This window comes from Oryx dammah, unplaced genomic scaffold, assembly GCF_014754425.2.
Source record: "Oryx dammah isolate SB20612 unplaced genomic scaffold, SCBI_Odam_1.1 HiC_scaffold_13, whole genome shotgun sequence".
Lineage (NCBI taxonomy): Eukaryota > Metazoa > Chordata > Mammalia > Artiodactyla > Bovidae > Oryx > Oryx dammah.
Genome location: NW_024070197.1, coordinates 53,898,875 through 53,914,818, shown reverse-complemented (window position 1 = coordinate 53,914,818; position 15,944 = coordinate 53,898,875). Strand labels below are relative to the sequence as shown.

At 53.4% G+C, this 15,944-nt stretch overlaps 1 protein-coding gene and 1 long non-coding RNA gene across 3 annotated transcripts in view; one reads left to right on the top strand and one right to left on the bottom strand.

The window, feature by feature from the left end:
• ATP2C2 (ATPase secretory pathway Ca2+ transporting 2) overlaps positions 1–11,470 on the top strand; it is a 77,969-nt gene extending 66,499 nt beyond the window's left edge. For both annotated transcript variants that reach the window (XM_040253988.1, XM_040253989.1), the window contains 10 exons: positions 1,111–1,281; positions 2,264–2,361; positions 2,451–2,501; positions 3,807–3,973; positions 4,413–4,481; positions 4,554–4,670; positions 5,790–5,937; positions 9,212–9,310; positions 9,382–9,523; positions 11,088–11,470. In XM_040253988.1, the coding sequence (XP_040109922.1) occupies positions 1,111–1,281; positions 2,264–2,361; positions 2,451–2,501; positions 3,807–3,973; positions 4,413–4,481; positions 4,554–4,670; positions 5,790–5,937; positions 9,212–9,310; positions 9,382–9,523; positions 11,088–11,206 (1,181 nt within the window). In that variant the 3' untranslated portion in view covers positions 11,207–11,470. The remainder of the gene's footprint in view (positions 1–1,110; positions 1,282–2,263; positions 2,362–2,450; positions 2,502–3,806; positions 3,974–4,412; positions 4,482–4,553; positions 4,671–5,789; positions 5,938–9,211; positions 9,311–9,381; positions 9,524–11,087) is intronic.
• LOC120873192 lies at positions 7,190–13,470 on the bottom strand. Its single transcript, XR_005723406.1, has 3 exons — positions 12,205–13,470; positions 9,262–10,086; positions 7,190–8,917 (listed from the first exon to the last, which is right to left on the bottom strand). It is a non-coding gene; the product is annotated as an uncharacterized LOC120873192 (long non-coding RNA).
• Between the last annotated feature and the right edge of the window lie 2,474 nt (positions 13,471–15,944).

Sequence of the window (15,944 nt, the reverse complement as noted above, 5' to 3'; positions counted from 1 at the left end):
CACTGGTACACGCCCCCTGCATCACTGGCACTTGCCCCCAGCATCACTGGTACACACCCCCTGCATCTCCGGCACACGCTCCCTGCATCACTGTACATATCCCCAGCATCACTGGTATATGTTCCCAGCATCCCCGGCACACGCCCCCTGCATCCCTGGTACACGCCCCCTGCATCACTGGCACTTGCCCCCAGCATCACTGGCACTTGCCCCCTGCATCCCTGGCACACGCCCCCTACATCACTGGTACACGCCCCCTGCATCCCCCTGCACACACCCCCAGCATCACTGGTACATGTTCCCAGCATCACTGGTACATGCCCCCTGCATCCCCGGCACACGCCTCCTACATCACTGGTACACGCCCCCTGCATCCCCGGCACACCCCCCCGGCATCCCTGTACATGTCCCCAGCATCACTGGTACACGCCCCCTGCATCACTGGCACTTGCCCCCTGCATCACTGGTACACGCCCCCAGCATCCCCCTGCACACACCCCCAGCATCATTGGTACATGTTCCCAGCATCACTGGTACAGCCCCCTGCATCTCCAGCACAGTTTGATGACTGAGGGGTCACAGCTGAAACTCCCTGGCCACAGCCTCCCTCCAGTATCAGTAAGGCGACACAGTAAGGTCAGTTCTCACATCACCCTCCTTGGAGCATCGCTCCCGAGCCAGGCCTGGCTTCTGTGCTACTGAAACACGGTCCTCTCGCCTGTGTTCCTCCCGCACACTTTTCGTGACTTGATAGCTGCCACCCCAAGTCTGTTGGCAGTGACAGAGAAGGACAGAGCAATGAGAGACAGCAGGCTGTCGGAACGTCCCATGTGCCAGCCACAGATGTTCTCCTGGCTGCTTCCCTGGGGCGGGACAATGCTGCCGGTGGACAGGGTCCCATTTCTCATGGGGCACGTTGTCGCTGGCCCTGCTCCCCACCGTGGGTGAGCCGTCAAAAGCTGCTGCCCTGCATGGGCCCCAGGACCCCTGGGAATATCTTCCCTTCCTGCTGTGGTCTAGGAACTTAGGGCCCCAGCCCCACACGGATGGGCTGGGGGCCGGGGCCGACGGGGGATGAAAGTTCTCCAAACCTTCCTGCTCTGTCCACAGTGCTGGCCCTGGCCTCCGGGTCCGAGCTGGGGAAGCTGACGTTTCTGGGTCTCATCGGAATCATCGACCCTCCCAGGGCTGGCGTGAAGGAAGCAGTCCAGGTTCTCTCGGAGTCGGGCTTGTCCGTGAAGATGATAACGGGGGATGCTCTGGAGACGGCCTTGGCGATAGGTACCCAGGAGGGGCGGGGGGCACGGGCCACCACCAGTGTTTAGTCCTCGAGGGACCTGGTCAGCAGAGCTCACACCTGCCTTCCACATGCTAGGGAGAGATTTCTGAGGCTCAAGGACCCACATCCCACCGCCCGAGTGGGTGTTTGTCTCTCAAACAACGGCAGGTTCTCCCAAAGAGGGAAAGACCTTGTGCACGCTGAGAAGCGTCTGCGTGCTCGGGCTGTCCGCCCACCCATGATCACACCTCATCTCCACAGGCCCAGTCTGTCTTGTGCCACTAGCCGTGTGCCCTTAGCAAACCGGTGAGCCACTCTGACCCTCAGGCTCTTCCTTGGCAGAGGACTGGCTCCCCCCTCCTCCTCCTACTGCATTTATTACTGTTGGGAGGGGTGTCACACCTTGGTTTTCTTCCCCCTCTTGTCTTGAGGCAGCCTGGCACTAGGGGAAGATCCCAGCCTCTGGAATCAGACAGAAAGAACCATGGCAGGTCCAGTCTTGGCACTTACCTGCCCTGTGACCTTGGGAAAACCACCTCCCTCTGTTTCCTCATCTCTAAAGTGGGGATCATATAAGGCCTTTATTGCCAGTTCTGTGGATGGAATTAAGGTCACATATGATAGCAGGTGGCACCAGGGGAAAAGAGTCAGCCTGCAGTGCGGGAGATGCAAGAGACGCAGGTTTGATCCCTGGGTTGGGAAGATCCCCTGGAGAAGGGAATGGCAACCCAATCCAGTATTCCTGCCTGGAGAATCCCATGCACAGAGGAGCCTGGCGGGCTGCAGTCCACAGGGCCGCAGAGTCGGACACTACTGAGCACACGCACAGCATAGCAGGCACTCTCCAACTGCAGCCGTGGTGGTTTTGGTCTTGTTTCTCCCAGTGGCCAAGGCAAGACCCGATGTCAGGCAGGCGCAGTGAGGGACGAGGGCAGGGACCACAGGCTCAGGCCCTCAGAAGGGACCATCCCCTTCCTGTCCCAGGAAGGAACATCGGTCTGTGCAACGGGAAGCTGAGCGCCATGTCCGGGGAAGAGGTGGAAAGCGCCGAGCAGGGCGAGCTGGCCAAGCGCGTCGGGAAGGTGGGGTCCCCCCGGGGCTCGCCGGCGGGGCGGGGCAGGGCAGCCCGTCCTCAGCACTGATGCTCCGTCCTCTCCGGCTCCGGCTCCAGGTGTCGGTCTTCTACAGGACCAGCCCAAAGCACAAACTCAAAATCATCAAGGTCAGTCGTGTGCCTCTTCTGGGCCCTCAGGGCACAGCTCGAAGAGGAGGGGGTGGCGGCTCTGCTCACGGGTGGCCCAGCGGGGGCACCAGGGCGGCTGCCCCGGCCTCTAGGGAGAGGAGAACTGGGGAGGCCCCATGCTGCGTCCACCAAAGGCAGGGAGTGGGAACTGGGTGGTGCAAAGGAAGGAACGCAGAGGCCAGCCTCGGTTAGTTGGGTGCTTCTTGGTGTATTCCTTTATTTAACTCCAGGCCTTAGTTTCCTCATCTGTAAACTGGGGAGAATGTGAGCAATACCAGCTAATTCACAAGGCAGCAGAGAAGAGGGTGGGACTAAGCCAGCCCATGAGGCCTTTAGCAGCTGCCTGGCCCACAGCAGTGCCCAGGAGAGAGCTGGTGTGACAGTGCATCAAAAACAAGAGGGCTAGAGTGAGAGGCTCCTGCAGACGCGTGCTTTTCCTGCACACGGATGCTCTGAAAAGTTGCTCTTTAACGCTTGTGTTTTTCTCTTCTGTGTTACTTGGGGTTTTTTTAGTTCTACAGAGTGAATCTCTGTGCCAGTCATTCTTCAAAGAAAATATTAATACCTTTTGGGCACGACATGGATTCATGGGGACAAACTGATTATTCTTTGTTAATGGTTGTCAACTGAAAAAAAAAAAAAAAGCACACCGTGAGAATTGTGAGTTAAGTTTTACTTGAGGCAGAATGAGGATGAGAGCCCAGAGATAGCACACCAGATAGCGCTGAGGAACCGCCCCAAAGCAGGGAGGACAGCTGGAGGGACTCTGTGACACCAGACATGCAACTCTGGTGCCGTGCTGACAGCACACGTTTTAGCAGAGGCTTGCTGCTAGTCACGGGGAGTAGATGTCTCTGTTGCTGACTTTTTAGCGCTTTTCTGGATATGAAAGGATGTAAGAATCGAGGCTTGTAACATCCACTCCTGAAAATAGCTAGCCTGTTCTCTGGGTTTCTCCCTCACTCCTCATCTCCACCCTGAGCTGCTTTTGGGGGGTGTGGAAGGTCAGCAGCTGCAGTGGCTGGTGACTTCCTCCTTGTAGAAGCAGGTGGCCAGTTTTTGTCATGGTGACAGATGACACAGGCACTGTCCCCTGTGGTCTTAGTTTAGGGCTCACCACAGCCCTGAAAAGGAGGCACTGTGATCCCACTTTGCAGATGGAAAAGCTGAGGCTGAGAGAGTCATGGCTCCCCTGGTGCGGAGGGAGATGAGGGGCGACAGGAGAGAAGGGTCTGGAAGGCAGGTGCTCAGGCTGCAGCCCCGCTGGGGCTCCGCTTTCTGAAGGCTCTGCAGGAGACGGGGGCGATTGTGGCTATGACTGGGGACGGGGTGAACGACGCAGTCGCCCTCAAGTCGGCGGACATCGGCATCGCCATGGGGCAGACGGGGACAGACGTCAGCAAGGAGGCCGCCAACATGATCCTGGTGGACGACGACTTCTCGGCCATCATGTGAGCCGCCCTTCAGGTGGTCCCTTAGTCACAGAAGTGCCTGGGGTGGTGGCCCCCTGCTCTGCTGTGGTGGATGAACACGGTGTCCCCCGGCCCAGCCCCCACGGAAAGCAGGGTCGAGGCCCCTTCTCCTGGGTGAATCACCGAGGGGCAGGAGGCACTTTGGGAGTTCTGGGTGAGGGCTGGGGTCCCAGGGCTTGGATGAGAGAATGATCTGTGTGCAGTCTTCGGACAGAAGGGTGATTGTGGCTCGGGGACCCGTCCCCAGGGGCTGGTGACACCTATTAGGACACCCTCCTTCTCTACTATTCCCGAGAATGCCAGCAAGGAGAACGTTACCTAACTCGTGACACCATTGCTTCCTTTAGCAACTGATGGAGCTGGCTGACCCTTCCTACCCTGCCGTCTTTGTCAGTAAACGCTTTCTCCTCTCTTGCAGGAACGCGGTGGAGGAAGGCAAGGGAATTTTTCATAACATCAAGAACTTTGTCCGCTTTCAGCTGAGCACGTAAGTCCAGCCTGGCGCCCCCTAGTGGCCGGGTCTGGGAGCAGCTGGTGACCTGCCGTGTGTGCCCTGCAGGAGCATCTCGGCCTTGAGCCTCATCACGCTGTCCACCGTGTGCAACCTGCCCAACCCCCTCAACGCCATGCAGATCCTGTGGATCAACATAATTATGGACGGTCCGCCAGCGCAGAGGTGAGGCAGTGGGCTGGCGGGGACGTGCGGGGGGACACGATGAGGGGGACACACTGAGCACGGGAAGAGGCATCCGGTGGGCTGGCCGGGCGATGGCAAACTCTGCCTCAAAGGCTCTCCCTGGGCTACCTGCATTCTGGTCACTGCCTCCAAGAAGTCCTCCCTGATTACTCTAGCAGCAGCCTCCTCCCTCCCAGCCACCTTACCCCGCTTTATTTTTGCCTAGAGGGGAAACTATTTCATTGTTTATCTGATCATAATCCATCTCCCCTTTAGGATGTCAGCTTTGTGGGGGAAGGCTTTGTTCCCTGCAGGGTCCTCGGCTCTGCACTGGTGCTTGGCACACAGCAGGCACTTAGGGAATTAGTGGCTGGATGAGTGAGGAGGGGATGTGAGGCCAGCAGAGACAGGAGGCAGGTTGGGCTCTGGAGGTGGGGAGGCCTGCATGAGCATGCGAGGGGCTTCCCTGTGTCTGAGCACAGGGTAGGTGGGGCCGCTGAAGTGTTACTATTACTGATCTAATCATCGCCAGTGACAGCTTCATTCCCCCCATGGCCAGAGGCTTAAGTCTTCTCCATTCTTCCTGGGAACGGGGTGCGAGCACAGATGGACCCCAGCCGTATCTGCCTTGGAGGGGTCTCCCCCAGCATGCTACCTCCTTGGTGACCCCACACCGCCCTGCTGGCTGATCCTATTTCAGAGCTGGCTGAAGGCAGGCTGAAGCCAGATCCCATTTCTCCAGGCCAACTGGGATGAGGCCAGGCCCAAGCTGGGGTGGAAGGGTCCCTCAGCTGATGGGGTGGCCAGGCGCTGTTCAGGATCATTAAGTCGGCCAAGGGCGGGCTTTTCTGTGGCCCCGCAGGTGGAGGACCTGCAGGGCGGTCCGCGGGGTCCAGGCCGTGAGAGGTACCCAGGAAGGAACCAAAGGGAGCTGGGCGATGAGGGAGGGGGCAGAGGACTGAGACGGGAGAGGCTGAGATGACCTGGAGGCACTGCCCACGCCCCGCCCAGGCCTTCAACGTGGACCCTGGAGCGTCACTTCACCATGACCTTGTGCGTTCGACCTCTGAACATCTTTTCAGTGGTTTCTTTCAAAGCGTCTGGTTTTGTCCTGAGCAGCCTGGGTGTGGAGCCGGTAGACAGGGACACACTCCGGCAGCCACCGCGGAACGTCAAGGACCAGATCCTGAGCCGAGCCCTTGTCCTGCGGATCCTCCTCTCGGCCATCACCATCATCAGCGGGACCCTCTTCATCTTCTGGAAGGAGGTGAGGGCGTCCTTGCGGGCTCGGTTAGGCTCATCGGTGTGGTCCTGCCCCCGGGGTTCAGGTTCCGTGGGGTGTGGGGGAGGGCCAGCAGGCAGTGGGTGGAGGCGGCAGAGAAAGAAGGGGACGTGGTGCCTCTCCTGCTTGCTGTTACCCCCGGGAAGCAACCTCAGCTCTGAGAGAAACTCCTGTTTTAGTCCCAGGAGGTGGCTATTTGGGAGACCTTACCTTTTTAAGGTACTTTTATCTTGGAGTATGGCTGATTTACCGGTTGTGTAGTCTCAGGTGTACACCAAAGTGACTCAGTTATGCCTGCATACGTTCACCCTTTTTCAGGTTTTTTTTACCTTACAGTTTATTACAGGATATTGAGTAGAGTTCCCTGTGTTGTATACAGTAAGTCCTTGTATATCAATTTATCCCAAAGTCCCAGTTTATCCCTCCACATTTCCCCTTTGGTAAGCATTAAGTTTGTTTTTGAAGTCTGTGCGTCGGTTTTGTTAATAAGTTCACTTGAATCATTTTTTTTAGATTCCACATCCAGCAATATCATATTTGTCTTTCTCTGTCTGGCTTAGTGTGATCATCTCCAGGCCCATCCATGTTGCTGCACATGGCGTTATTTCATTTTTTATGACTGAGTGATACTCCATTCTATAGAATATATATGCACACACACACCACACCCTCTTTATCCATTCCTCTGCTGATGGAGACCCAGGCTGCTTCCATGTCTTGGCTATTGTGAATAGTGCTGCTATGAACATCAGGGCACATGTATCTTTTCAAATCGTGATTTTCTCCAGATATATGCCCAGGAATGGGACTGCTTGATCTTAAGGTAATTCTATTTTTAGTTTTTTAAGGACCTTCCATACTGTCCTCCGTAGTGGCTGCACTAATTTACATTCCCATCGACAGTGTAAGAGGGCTGCCCTCCTCCATACCTTCTCTAGTGTGTACAGACTTCTTGATGATGGGCATTCTGACTGCTGGGAGGTGGTATCTGATTGTAGTTTTGATTTACATTTCTCTAATAATTAGCAATGTTGAGCATATTTTCACGTGCCTCTTGGCCATCTATCTGTACGCCGTCTTTGGAAAAATGTCTATTTTGTTCTTCTGCCCATTTTTTTATTGGGTTGTTTGTATATTTTGGAGGTGGATCCCTTATTGGTTGCTTCAGTTGAAAATATTTTCTCCCATTCTGAGGGTTGTCTTTTCATTTGCTTATGACTTCCTTTGCTGTGCAAAAGTGTCTTCTTTCTTGAAATACAGAATTTTTATTAAGAAACTAAAGTAGAAAAAAAAAAATCCTGTCAAGAAATACCAGGTGGAAAATGCAGGCTTCCAATAAAATGAAATTTTAGGGCAACAAAAGTCTAAAAGGCCACAAAAGAGAAATAGCACTGTTGTGATTTGAACAATGGCTACTTATCTTTTGGGGCACTGTTACACAGAATCTGGATCTTTCTCTGCATTCCACACAGAGCATGCACTACACAACAACTTTATCATAAAATTCTTGCTTGTTACACACATTTTAGGACAAGCTACCGCCAGAAACAAATCAATAGCAATACATCAGGGACCGAGCAATCTCAGTAGTGGGTGAGGTTGCAGAATTCTGGCAAATGAAGGAATACAATAGGCTATGAGCAAAGCAAATGGGGGAGTTAAGAAAGGAAATATTTTAAATGTTAATAATTAATTCAGACATTGTACTAAGTATTGTGCAAAAGAAAATTAGCATGTCTATCTCCAAAGAGATTAGTGTACTGGCAAAGGGTTCCGAGCACAGTGGAGGGCTGTGGACAGCACGCACCAAGAATGCCCAGCCTTGGGGGGAAGCGGTGGTCTTCCCTGCTCACTCCCTTTTGACAGAGGTCCATAAAGAACTGGCAGCACCATCACCCTGCCTGCTGAGCCTCCACTCCAAGCGGCAAACTGTAAGGCGAGAAAGAGAGGAGCCCCCAAGGGGAGCAGAGATCACTGTGAGCTTCTAAGGCAGGAAGAGGGGCCATGACTCCCATTCAAATCCCAGAGATGGGGGCCAAGTCCCTAGAACTAGCTGTTAAGACTTGAAAACTGGACACTCCTCATGCCTAGAAATATCAAGGACAACTGGAAAAGTCCTCAGAGGAATGTTCCGTGAGAATCCAGCTCTTGGAAGTAGCACTAAAACATCCACTTTACCGGTGTAAGACAGACTTCTAGTGGGACGCTGCGGCAGAGCTCAGGGAGCTCAGGGAGCGGGTAGGACGGTGGTGCAGGAGCGAGGCAGGATGTGCGTACTCACGGCCGATTCACGGCGTTGTGCAGCAGAAAGCAACACAACACTGTTCAGCAATTATCGTCCAATTAAGAACACATGGGAAAAAAATTCAAGCTCTTTGACTCAGGGTCTCAGGGCTTGAAAGCCCACTCTCTATTCATCCAGGCAACAAAGCCTCTTGCATCTCAGCAGGAATGCAGTTGGTCAAGGACACTAAAATGGCTTTACGAAGCAACAGACTTACCTTTTGGACCAAGGTCTGCTGGGCCTGAGGGTCAGCCAGCCCTGGGAGGCCTGGGCCAGCAGGTGCCAAAGCTTCCAGGTTCGGGCCCTTCCTTCCTGGACGACCGTCAAACTCACAAAAGCCCCTGCTGTGTTACATTTCGCACTCTGAAGCAAGTTTAAGGAGGCCCCACGTGTTTATTTTCGTTGTTACTTTCATTAGGGAGGATCAGAGAAAGTGTTGCTGTGGTCTAAGTCAAGTGTCCTTCCTGTTCCCCTCTCGGATTTTTACAGTATCCAGGCTTACGTTTAGGTCTTTAATCCACTTTGAGTTTATCTCTGTGTGTGGTGTTAGAGAATGTTCTGATTTCACCCTTACCTGTAGCCATCCAGTCTGAAGAGCCTGTCTTTTCTCCTCTGTAGGCAGGGGGGACCTTTCTGTGGCCCCACAGGTTCAGGCACCCCTGTGCTGAGAGAGCCCGTGAACTAGGTAGAGAATCAGGCAGGCGTGTGAGGCAGGCACCCGATCGCCCGTGTGCAGGAGAGGGGCTGGCCGGGATGCTGGATCATCCCCACTTCTCAGCTTTTCTCGAGCGTGCCCCCATCCCACCCCAAGAGGCGCGGATTGCCTCCTTCCTGCATCCTGACCTCAGGAAGGTGGAGAGGCCCCACCTTTGCCCAGCCCAGGCGCTTAGCCAGGCGCAGGTTCTAACACAGTGGTCCCGAGAGCGGGGCCCCCGTCTCCCCAACACCTCCTCAGCCCGCGCACTCGTGTTCCAGATGCCCGAGGACAGGGCAAGCACGCCACGCACCACAACCATGGCCTTCACCTGCTTCGTGCTCTTCGACCTCTTCAACGCCTTGACCTGCCGCTCCCAGGTGAGCCCCCGGGAGGACGGGGTCGCAGCCTCCCGGCCCGAGTGCGCTGACTGTGCCCTTCTTCCCCGCAGACCAAGCTGATCTTCGAGATCGGCTTCCTCCGGAACCACACGTTCCTCTACTCCGTGCTCGGCTCCATCCTGGGACAGCTGGCCGTCATTTACACGCCGCCCCTGCAGAGGGTTTTCCAGACGGAGAGCCTGGGGGCGCTAGGTGAGTGGGAGGGCTCATGGGGGCCATCCTCACTGCCTGCCCGTGTCGAGGGGCCATCCTGTCCCCAGGGGACTGGGCTCGTGCCTGAACATGAGCAGCGGGCAGGAGGGAGGGACGCCGCGCGGGTGTGGAGAAGGCACGAAACTCAGGGGCTGGAGCCCCTGCTGGGAGTCAGGGGAGGGCAGAGGGGTTGCAGCACCCTGGCCAGCCCCCTCCCCATTCCAGGACAGGAGGCCCCGAGCGGGTATAGAGAGGCCCCAGGGCAGCAGGATGGACCACGGTGTATGCTGGCTCAGCCTCTGACATGCTGCCCGGGCCTAGGAGTGTGTCAGCCTGCCAGGGGCTGTGATGGGGCCTGTGTGACAGGGACCCCGCTTACCTGGAGACTGGACTGGGCCAGCCGGCAGTTCCTGCTGAGAAGGCCACACATAGAGACCGCAGCCCTCCAGGTCCCAAGCACACCCGCCCCGGGCAGAGCCCTGGGCATGCTCCCCTGCGTCCTCCCCAGGCTTCTGGCAGCCCCACCGTCTTTCTGTGAAAGCTGTGCGAGGTGGCTGGGCCTCCTGTGCCTGAAACCCTGAGGGGCAGGAACAGAGAGGGAGGAAGAGGCCTGAGGAGGGGCAGTGAGCAGAGCCTATGTGGGGAGGGCTCCAGGGTGACCCAGCTTTGCACTGGGGACCTCAGGTCCCAACTGCCAGCCCTGCCCAGGTTCCGAGGACCATAAAACCATTGGTTGTGTCTGAGGTGGTGGAGACAAGGATGCTAGACACCTGGGGACTCAGCTTTTTCTTCCCTGAAATCTAAAAAGCAGGGTCACTGGGAGTGCAGACAAAAGGAAAAAACAATGTTTTTACAGCTATTTCCATCCACTGGGAATTCCATCAGGTTACCTTGTGTAAAGAAGTGCGAGGTCTGTGCCAGGCACCACGGCTGTCACAAATCCTCAACAACAGGGAGCCAAGCAGAGGCTCGGGGGCCAGGCCACCTGGATGAGTCAGGGTGGGGCTGGACTGGGAGCCACGGTCTGGGGCGTCTGCCCCAGGAAGGCTTTCTTTACAGCTGAAGTTGGCAGGCCTGCTGCCCAGCTCTGGTGTTTAGTCGCTCAGCCGTGTCCGACTCTTTGCAACCCCATGGACGTAGCCCTCCAGGCTCCTCTGTCCATGGGATTTTTCTAGGCAGGAATATGGGAGTGGGTTGCCATTTCCTTCTCCAGGGGATCTTCCCGGCCCACATCTCCTGCACTGCAGGCAGATTCTTTACCGCTGAGCCACCAGGGAAGCCCAGATCAGAGCTGCCTGCACAGACCAGTAGGTCCTGGTGGAGCTGGCTCTGCAGTGTTCTGCATCCCGGGCAGGAGAGATCTCTGCTCCCTCGGGGGGCATGGACAGTCGGGCCCTCAGCTCCTGTGTCCTGGCCCCTCACCTCTCTCTGCAACTGCCCAAAACTAGAGGACAGAGCTCCGTGGCCACACCAGGCATTGTGCCAGTGCTGGACATCGAGGGGCTAGGGACCAAAGGGTATGCCGTGCACTCTCTGACCTTTTTCTCTTTTTGTCTGTTGGCAGATCTATTGCTTTTAACTGGATTGGCCTCGTCCGTGTTCATCTTGTCAGAGCTCTTCAAGCTATGTGAAAAGTTCTGCTGCAGAGCCCAGAAGGCCCAGACCCCCCAGGAAGATGTATAGTGGACCCTGACCAGTGGAAAGGCCCCTAAATCTCTTATTTTTATGTGAGTGTGGCCCTCCGCCTGCCCCGTCCCTCCGAGAGGTGTCTGGGGACATGAGAGCGTCGGGTCCGCTCACCTGGCTGTTCCGGGGGAGCCGGTGGGGAGTGCAGGCCCAGCCCTGAGTCCTCGGTCCCCGCGTGCATCCGCCGCTCCGTGCTGCTGGGCCCCGGGCTGAACCGTGAGGAGCCAGCACTATTTATTAAATGACGGTGATTTTTATGAACCGTGTCTGGCTCTGTATTTGTGCCATAGCTTGGTGCCGCGCAGCCCCTGGCAGGAGGGGACACGGGGTGGGGGACGAGGACGGAGGAGCAGGGGCAGGGTCTGGGCTTCTGGTCACTCTGCCCATGTCCTCATCCACGAAATGGGGGCTCTGGCTATCTTTAACGGTGATGCCAGGGGGCCCGATGATTATTCTGTTGGCTTTAATCCGTGCTTACCTACAAGTGGCCAAGTTGGGAACGTACAGCCTTGTGTTCGTGACCCTGGAGCATGTGGCGAGAGCCAGTCACAGCCTGAGCGGCCTCAGCAGAGAGGGCCTGGGCTACTGAAGCTGAGCAGAGCGTGACCTCTCTCCCCAGAACCTGGACTTCCCACAGCCTGAGCCCCAAGACTGGTTTTGTTGGTGGCGGTTTGTTTGTTTGTTTGCCACACTGTGTGGCACGTGGGATCTTAATTCCCTCAAAGGGATGGAAACCCACGTCCACTGCAGTGGAAGCTCAGAGTCCCAACCACTGGACCGCCAGGCGAGTCCCCAAGACTGCTCTCAACACACGTCCACCCTTGCAGCTGAAAGATGGCAGAGAGGTCTGCAGCCAGGTAGAGCCAACCACGGGGAACCAGAAACGGAACTCCGCCTGCCGTGCCATGCGGCCACAGCTGTGACCTCCCCCTCCCTCAGGGCTTTCCAGAGAAATCAAACCATAGGAGGAGAGCAGAAGTAATTAATTAGCTCACCTGGTTGTTGGCGCTGGTGAGACCGACGTCTCCAGGGCAGGCCAGAGGCTTGGGCAGGAGTTGGCACTGCTCTGTCCCTGACCACTGGTCTGGGGGCTAGGATTCCACTCTCTCACTGCCGCAACCTGACCTCCATCGCTGGCTGGGAACCAAAACCCTGCTTCAAGCTGCTGCAGGCTGAGGTCACCTGAGGTCACTTCAAGTCAAGTCAAGAAAGAGAAGGATGCATCATTATTAATAAAATTCAGAAAGAATTTTCTGATAACAAGAGAAAAAAAGAAAGGTCTAAAATCAGAAGGGAAGGGAAATTATCCTTATTTCCAGGTATGCCATCATACTAGGTGCAATCAACAGTGTACATTTTAAACTGGACAATCTTGTATGTCAATTACATCTCAGTAAAGCTGGAGGGGAAAAAAAGAGAAGTCACACAGCCAAAACATAATAGAAAGATGCTTTACAGTGCCGGGGGAAAATGTCAAAATATCTTTAAAAAAAAAAAAAGCAAAAACAATCCTTTGAAAATTAAGGCAAAATATTTTTTTCAGACAAAAAAAAAAAAGATCCTAATAGCTACAGGCCTGCAGAGAATCATGGATAATCAGAAGCAGTGACCAGCAGTGGTTCTCGATGTGCGGTTCCCCACACCAGCCATGGAAGGATCAATTGGGAATTTATGAGCGATGTCAGCTCTCGATCCCTACCCACAACTACTAAACTAAACTCGGGGGGTGAATTATATTCCCTCTTTTATATAAAAGTGTTCAAATGTAAATGAAAGTTTTTTCAAAAGAAAGAAGACTAGGAATATGAACCCTAGATTTCATTCTGATTAACCCTATGGACAGAGGAGTCCATGGGGTCACAGAGAGTTGGACACAACTGAGCGACTAACACACAATACACACACACACACACACAACCCTTAATTTGTTGTGTGATCCTGGCCAAGTCACTTCATTACAGAACCTTAACTCTTGGTGACTTAGCAATTATAACTGATAAAATGATAACGATAAAATTTATTGTGTCTCATTGTATGCCTAGAATTCTATCAAGTGGTACAAAGGAACAAAGGACTGTTCTCCAGGCATCAGGGTTGGGGTGTGGGGCCAGGAGGAAAGGCAATATGGTTTCTGGAGAAACCATCGACTATTATAGAGAAGATATATCCCCAACGGCTCGGCGGGTGAAGACTCCGCCTGTAACCCAGGAGACTCGAGTTCCATCCCTGGGTCGGGAAGACCCCCTGGAGAAGGAAATGGCAACCCACTCCAGTATTCTTGCCTGGGAGAATTCCACGGACAAAGGAGCCTTGCAGGCTACAGTCGAATTGGTCACACGAGAGTTGGACTCAACTGAGAACACAGGTAGAGAAGAAAACTGTCCCTCTGTTCCATCATGAAGAAGTAACACGTTAAGATTTTGGTATATATTTGTATACCTTCCAGACATTTTACATCTACATAAACATGTCCTTTTAAGAAAAAATAAAAACTTGACTATTCTGTTAAAAAAAAAAAAGGTCGGGGGGACTCAAGGTGACCCTGATGTGGGCTCAAGGTCGAGAACCACTGGGTAAAAGAACTCAGCAAGGTGACCGGGCACAAAACTTTGCTGAGAGCCTCCCAGTATTCAGTCATCGGTTTGGGGGATGGGGGAGAGCCCACTCCCAGAGCCCGCAATGACAACAAAGTTACCTAGCAAACTTGGATGTTCCTGTTCTTCGAGAGGAAGAAGCAGCATCAGCCGGAGTCAGTTCTGCCAACATGCGTCAGTGTTTAGTGCCATCTTGAAAATACCATCAAGATGGCACTATTCTGGCTGCGCCTCCTGGCATGCGGGATCTTACTTCCCTGACCAGGGGTCAAACCTATGTTCCTACAGGGGAACCACGGAGTCTTAACCACTGGACGGCCAGGAAAGTCCCCTATCAAACATTTCAGATGTAGTCAAAGTGCTACCAAAGATCAGACAGAATCAAGCATTTGAAGGGGGAAAAAAAAGGTAGTAACAGAAATAGCTTTTACATCTTTTTATCATAAAAGTGAATCACTTTGCTGTACATCTAAAACTTAACACAGCACTCTCAATTAACTATAGGTCAATATAAAGTAAAAAAAAAAAAGTGTTAAAGAGAATCAAAAATTTTTTAAAAGGAAATACATTTTGGATGGAGCAAAGATTTAGGAGAAAGACTAGAAAGCACAGCAGTAGTAGTAGAAAACGGTTTTTGAGCAGCAGGTACACAAAAGCTAAATTTTAATAGTTGGTGAAAACATGGCCAATGGGCACTCCAGGTCTCAAAAGTAGAAACTGAGCTTGAAAGAGGTGTTTTAGTTTGTTAATATCTAGATAAAAAAGCATGTACCTTTTGATCCAGTAACTTGGCTTCGAAAGGTGCATCCTCCAGACAGAACCACAGAAAGACGAGCATAAACGATGTTCCCTCCAGCGGCAAACAGAGACAGACCGTTCCCAAGCCGGGGATAGTTGAACACCGGAAGGAATGGGGCATCCATCTCACGGGACCTCACATAGTCAGGGAGAACAAAGGGGAAGATACAGAGCCATTTCTACCCAAAAAAGGTGAGGGACAGACCAGGGTATGTAACACCTTACCTCTAGGGAAGAAAAGGCTAGAGGGGCACAGGAGTCAGACTTAGCTTTCAGGTTACACTCTTTTGTATTTTGACCTCTTTTGCCATGTATGCATAAGCTAATCTTTTAATCAGAAAATACAGTGGGTCCATCAACAGATGAATGGATAAAGAAGATGTGTGTGTGTGTGTGTGTGTGTGTGTGTGTGTGTGTGAGATGGAATACTACTCGCCCATAAAAACACCATGAAGTTCTGCCATTTGCGGCAACATGGATGGACTTGGAGGGCATTGTGCCAACTGAAGTCAGACAAAGATAAATACAGTCTAGTATCGCTTATACATGAAATCTAGGAAATAAACTACCGAGTCAAACAAAAAAGCAGCAGACTCACAAATGCAGAGAACAAACTAGGGGTTACCAGTGGAGTGGGGCAATAGAGGGGGCTGGGGGAAAATTATGGGGTTAAAAAATCATGTGTGTGAGACTTTTGAAACTTGTAAAGCACTAGAGAATTTAAGCACTGGAGAAGGAAATGGCAACCCACTCCAGTGTTCTTGCCTGGAGAATCCCAGGGATGGTGGAGCCTGGTGGGCAGCTGCCGTCTATGGGATCGCACAGAGTCGGACACGACTGAAGCGACTTAACGGCAGCAGAGAATTTAAAGCATCCTTCCTTCAATAGAAAGAAAAAATTTTCCGAAAAATAACTATGGTGGGAAAAAAGTTGTTTAAAAAGTTATGTTGTTTAAAAGCCATCTGTTAAAAAGTTAACACAGCGCTTTTCAGCCCTTCCTTCCAGCACCTTCAGGGACCCTGATCTGTCTCCTGATAAGGGAGGGAGGCCGCCTCCCTTACAACCCAAACTTTTATCCCCCTTTTATCAAAGAACAAATTCCTCATGTGTTAAAACCAGCACTGCAGGTTTCCCAGGCCCAGGAGGGGCGTGGTTCCTCTGGTCACTGGTCAGTGTGCGCAGGCCCTCAGCTCATGGGGTCCCACGGCTGCCCCACGCCCAAGTGCCCTCCACAAGGGCACGTCCCCCGGATTACCAAGCGCCTGGGCCGGGCACCTGCTCCCGTCCTATAGCTGAGCTATCCTGGGAAACCATCAGGCCCCTGGACATGACCTGCACTCTTG